Source organism: Lepidochelys kempii, chromosome 26 (genome assembly GCF_965140285.1).
Source record: "Lepidochelys kempii isolate rLepKem1 chromosome 26, rLepKem1.hap1, whole genome shotgun sequence".
Classification (NCBI taxonomy): Eukaryota; Metazoa; Chordata; order Testudines; family Cheloniidae; genus Lepidochelys; species Lepidochelys kempii.
In genome coordinates this window covers 1409266-1415265 of record NC_136405.1, presented here as the reverse complement: position 1 = coordinate 1415265, position 6000 = coordinate 1409266, and the positions used below count along the sequence as shown (strand labels likewise).

At 48.4% G+C, this 6000-nt stretch overlaps 1 protein-coding gene across 1 annotated transcript in view; it reads left to right on the top strand.

Moving 5' to 3' along the window:
- The first annotated feature begins 4759 nt into the window (after positions 1-4759).
- Positions 4760-6000, top strand: part of LOC140903442 (disintegrin and metalloproteinase domain-containing protein 32) — a 36587-nt gene continuing 35346 nt past the window's right edge. Inside the window, exon 1 of the mRNA XM_073324741.1 lies at positions 4760-4765. Within this exon, the coding sequence (XP_073180842.1) occupies positions 4760-4765 (6 nt within the window). The remainder of the gene's footprint in view (positions 4766-6000) is intronic.

Genomic DNA, 6000 nt, shown 5'->3' with positions numbered 1-6000 from the left:
CTGGATATGGAAAATGAGATGGAAACACAAGGAATGTAAGATATTAAACAAAGATACCTCTACGAAAGCCACAGGAACAGAATACATCAAGTCTGTTCTTAGCTCCGTGTGTGAGTATTGTGGCTTTGCAAACTGAAGTTGGACTATCCAGTTGGAAGTGGATCAGTCTGCAGTAAAATAATGTTTAAAGTACAGCACTTGGGAGTTCCTTTTTATTTCCCCCATCTTATGATGAGACACAATCATTAAATATTCCATGTGGCGTATTGTCTTTCTATATGCATAATAAAAAGTAAAAAACCTATTACCCGGGCAGGTGTCAAAAAATGGAACCGTGAAAATCAGGCCACTTGATTTAACAAAATATTGTTTACATGTTCTTGTTTTGCCTGGACTAGAAACCATTATTCCTGTATATGCAACTAAGAGCACAAGTGAAATAAGATGTCAGTATATTTTGAAAGGAAGATGAACTACCCTATAAACATGTTTGTGTATATGTTTTTACTGGTGTGTTTAATATAAACACACTTTTTAAACAACAAAGAAAATTTTAACTTCATGCTGACTGACACTAGGCTATAGACAATAAAGGATACTAGGGCAGTTAATTTAAATGTTTTTTAAATACACAGTTTTAAGTAGCTAGACGAGAAACCTCTACTAATTTACCACTTATACTTTAAATGGGATATTAAAATAAAGGTACGAAAAATGGTAGCCTTTTCTTGTTTTAGGAAGGGAGTACTCTTGAGTTTTGATTACGTTATAGACAGTCTGACAGCAAGAGCCATTGCAAAATATTAGGAGGAATGATGCATATGTTTATGTAGGCCCTTTGAAAATTGTTTGAGCACTTTATACCCTAGCACCCCACTGACCCCAATGTACATAATTTTAACCTACTTTTCAAATTTTGATTTTAGTGTCAGTCAGGATGTTGACACTGGCTAAAGCATGTTATTTTTAAAATCCGATTTAAATCTGTATCTGAAAAAAGATGCTCTTGGATGTCAATTGAGGTATGTTAACCCAGGTGCAGTTGGATTATGTTCCACTAGATTATGTTGACACAGTGTCGTAGATGCGGGACTGCCACGGTGATGTGTTACACAAATTACAGAAGGTGAAAAACAATTACTGTTAAAAATAATGCTAAGCTTTCTCGTTTTGTCTTAGCCACTTAGCACAAACTCGTTTTGTAAATTTCCCCATATTTGCCAAAAAATCTGTCTGTATATATACTTATATAAATATATATAAAGTTTGTATTTGTAATAATAAAATACTTGAACTACTGTGGTTCCCCATAAACATAAAGAATAAGATTTAAACGCTATTAAAATATGTACTAGTTCATCAAAATATAGCGCAAGGTGGGTTGTTTGTTTTTAGGATTACCATTGGCTTGTTTCTCTTCTCTCTTATGGGGGGTTGCTTATCTAAAGTTAACCAGGCTTTCTGTCTGCCTAAGGTACACTTCTTCCCAGGTCTTTTGTAGACAGTTCATGACATGAATGACTCAATGTACAGGGTGGGAGGGGAACCTAAGTTATGACAATATCCCCAGAGAAACGCCTGCTTAATTGTATTTAAACTTGTGAATGCCTATGCTATCGCTGTGTTAAATTGTGTGCCTTTAATATTAATAGCGTTTTCACACTTCTAGCATACCATTAGCAATACTATGTGCAGACTAGGGCAGTAAGGCAATAAGCCTCATTCTGGGATCGCTGTGTCTATGGGAATAAAGTAGCTCCTCACATTTTAAGCACACGGTGAATACTGAAGATGACCACTGCTGTCATGTGTAAGTCTAACAGCCCTCGTGTCTGAATATTATTTGAACCATCAGAACTTCTGCCTTAGTCTCGTTGGTAAATTGTGCTTGTCTAACCCTTTGCACCCCACGGGGCGCGGGGGGAGCTTGGACCTCGTGCTGGCTGGGCGGGGTGACAGAAACCCCCCCCCGAGCCACACGGAAGGGGCTTCTCTTGCCTGGGGCTTTTGTTTGTTTTTTAATAGTAATAATTAAAGATGCCAGTTTTGTAAAACCGCTGCCTCGCGTTGTCCTGCCTCTCTCGGGCTCCCCGCGCCCGGCCCGGCCCGGCTGCCCCGCAGCGCCCCAGGGTGCCGCGTCCCCTCCCGGCCCGCGCCCCCCGCAGCCGCCCCGGAGCCCTGCAGCCGGCGGCTCCCGCCCGGGCCCGGCCCCGGCCCCCGCCGCCCAGGAGCCCCGGGGCGGGCCCGCCTCGCGCTCGGGACCCCCCTTCCCCCCGGGCGTGGCCGTTACCCGCCGGCCGCGCGCAGCATGGGGCGGGGGCTGCGCCTGGCGCTGCTGGCGGCCCTGCTCGCCGGGCTCGGTGAGGGGGGGGGGGACCCGCGCTGCCCCCCAGCTACCCCCCCGTCCTGCCCCACGGCCCGTCACCCCCCCCCGCTGCCCCCCGCCCTGTCACCCGCCCCGCTCCCTGTTACCCCCCGCGCTGCCCCCCAGCTACCCCCCCTCGCCCTGCCCCACGGCCCGTTACCCCCCCGCTGCCCCCCGTCACCCGCCCCGCCCTGCTCCCCGTCACCCCCCCGCTGCCCCCCGCCCCGCTCCTTGTTACCCCCCGCGCTGCCCCCCGTCACCCCCCTGCTGCCCCCGCCCCGCCCTGCTCCCTGTTCCCCCGCGCTGCCCCCGTCACCCCCCGCTGCCCCCCGCCCCATCACCCGCCCCGCCCTGCTCCCTGTTACCCCCCGCGCTGCCCCCCAGCTACCCCCCCTCGCCCTGCCCCACGGCCCGTTACCCCCCCGCTGCCCCCCGTCACCCGCCCCGCCCTGCTCCCCGTCACCCCCCCGCTGCCCCCCGCCCCGCTCCTTGTTACCCCCCGCGCTGCCCCCCGTCACCCCCCGCTGCCCCCTGCCCTGCCCCATGTCACCCCCAGCTGCCTCCTGCCCCATCACCCCCCCCGACCTGCCCACTGTCAACCCCCCCCCGTGCTGGCCCCCCCGTCACGTCACCCCTGTCCTGCCCCACAGTCCCCTAACCCCCCCCCGCCTCATCACCCCCTTCCCTGACACCCCATCACCTCCTTAGGTAGAGATCCCCCTCCACTGACTGCTCCCTGACCCCCTTCAGCCCCTTGTCACCCGCTCTGTTGACCCCCACAACACCATGACACCCCTATGCTGATCCCCCACAGCCCCATCACACCCTGCACTGACCTGCATCACCTCCCCAAGGGAGAGACCCCCCCAGCCAGCCCTGCACTGCCCCCCACAGCCCTGCACTCCACAGTCCCCTGCACTGATCCCCCATCCCCCCCAACGGAGAGACCCCCCCCGCGCTGACCCCCACAGCTCCTGATCAACTCCTGCATTGCCCCACATTATCCGTTAAGGAAGAGACCCTTCACAGACACACACCACCCTCCAGCCACCCCAAGAGGAAAGACCCCCTCCACAGTCACTGACCCCTGACGTATAGTCACCTGCTTCACTGCCCCTTCTCACAGTCACTCCAAACTGGGAGAGATGCTCCCTAGTTACCTCCAACGGGAGAGAACCCCCGCCTCCCCTAACGTGAGACTACCCCACAGTCGCCCCATCAGGGTTCCCTCCCCACTCTGAACTCTAGGGTACAGATGTGGGGACCCGCATGAAAGACCCCCTAAGCTTATTTCTACCAGCTTAGGATAAAACTTCCCCAAGGCACAAACTCTTTTTCCCTTGGAGGGTAAGCTGCCACCACCAAGTGATTTAACAAAGAATCAGGGAAAGGACCACTTGGAGTTCTTATTCCCCCAAAATATCCCCCCAAGCCCTTACATCCCCTTTCCTGGGAAGGCTTGAGAATAATATCCTAACCAATTGGTTACAAAGTGATCACAGACCCAAACGCCTGGGTCTTAGGACAATAGAGAAATCGTTCAGGCTCTTAAAAGGAACAGAACTTTATTAGAAAGAAAAAAGGTAAAAGAAGCACTTCTGTAAAATTAAAAGGGAAGCTAATGTCACATGTACATGTGCAGCGGTAACGATGCAGCTGCGGTGCTGCAGCACATCTGGCAAAGACACTCTATTCTGATGGGAGAGAGCTCTTCCGTCGGCAGGAAAAAACCACCCCTGCAAGCGGCAGAAGCTGTGTGGACAGGAGAGAAGCTCTCCTGCCACGTTAGTGCTGTGCACACTAGTGCTTATGTCAGTGTAGCTTGTGTCGCTCAGGGGGTGAAATATTCACACCCGTGAGTGACAAATTTTGCCAACATAGGCAGTAGTGTAGACATAGCCTAAAGTGAGGGGCAGTGGAGGATAGATAGCTGTTTACGGAGTTATAGATATACTTTTTCAAAGCAAATATATTTACAAAGTGGATGTATTTGAATGTATCTCTCCCACACCCATCATTTATCTTTTTAGGCCCTGATCCTACCAAAACTTACACGTGCTTAATTTTTGTTAAAGTTAAGCATGCATGTAAATCTTTGCAGGCTGAAAAATTCCTTGGGGGCAGGAATCTATTTATGTCTGTGCTTGTACAGCCCTTAGCACAGTGGAGCTTTGAGTCTGATTCAAATATTTAGGTATGTTTGTAATGGTATTATTACATAAAAATAATAACTAACATATTTCCCTCCTTTAGGTTCTCAAATATTTTTGCACATCACAGATCCACAGAGAATATCCTCAAATATAACTGGAGATCTGGTACTTGTAGTTAAGGAATACAGTTGTTCCTATATATATAATTAGATATTAAATTATATAACCTAAATATGTGCCGATGGAGGTACAGTGAGAATCTGTTAAAATCCTTTAAATGCTACAAGCCTTGTAGCACATTTGTGGCTATAGTGTATAAGGTGTTTCCAATGTTGCAGTGAAACATCCTACAGTCCCTTGTTGGGCCAATGAGTCTTTGAGAAGAGATGTATATTTGGCAAAGTGCTTGGGCACTCAGAGCAGTAACCTTAAAGTGGAACTACAAATGTTTTATAAAATAATTTGGTTGCTAAATCAATAATAAAACATTTGGACTCAAAACTACAAATAAAAGGGCAAGTTATTATAATCTATTGATAAATAAATGTACAATTTAAGGCACCACTCTTGCAAAGACTTAAATGTGTATAACTTTTTGCACATTCTAAAGCCCATTGAAGTCAATGGGAGTCTCTTCACTGACTTGCTTTAGCTCAGGCTTCAAATATGTAACTTGGCAGCATGGGCTACATAAGGTTTGAAAATAGTTTTTTCTTCAAGTTTGTTAAATCTTAAATTTGGGTTTCTGTGTCTTTCCTGTAATGAGTCACAATACCCCAAACGTTATAGGTGGTGATACCTGCAGGCAGGGTGGATTTGATTTCATAGAATCATAGAATATCAGGGTTGGAAGGGACCTCAGGAGGTCATCTAGTCCAACCCCTTGCTCAAAGCAGGACCAATCCCCAACTAAATCATCCCAGCCAGGGCTTTGTCAAGCCTGATCTTAAAAACCTCAAAGAAAGGAGATTCCACCACCTCCCTAGGTAACGCATTCCAGTGCTTCACAGATCTTGGGGGACAGGCCAGTCCTTGCTTCCAGACAGCCCCCCAACCTGAAGCAAATACTCACCAGCAGCCACACACCACACAACAAAACCACTAACCCAAGAAATTATCCTTGCAACAAAGCCCGTTGCCAACTGTGTCCACATATCTATTCACGGGACACCATCATAGGGCCTAATCACATCAGCCACACTATCAGAGGCTCGTTCACCTGCACATCTACCAATGTGATATATGCCATCATTGGCCAGCAATGCCCCTCTGCCATGTACATTGGTCAAACTGGACAGTCTCTGTGTAAAAGAATAAATGGACACAAATCAGATGTCAAGAATTATAACATTCAAAAACCAGCTGGAGAACACTTCAATCTCTTTGGTCACTCGCTTACAGACCTAAAAGTCACAATTCTTCAACAAAAAAACTTCAAAAACAGACTCCAAGGAGAGACTGCTGAATTGGAATTAATTTGCC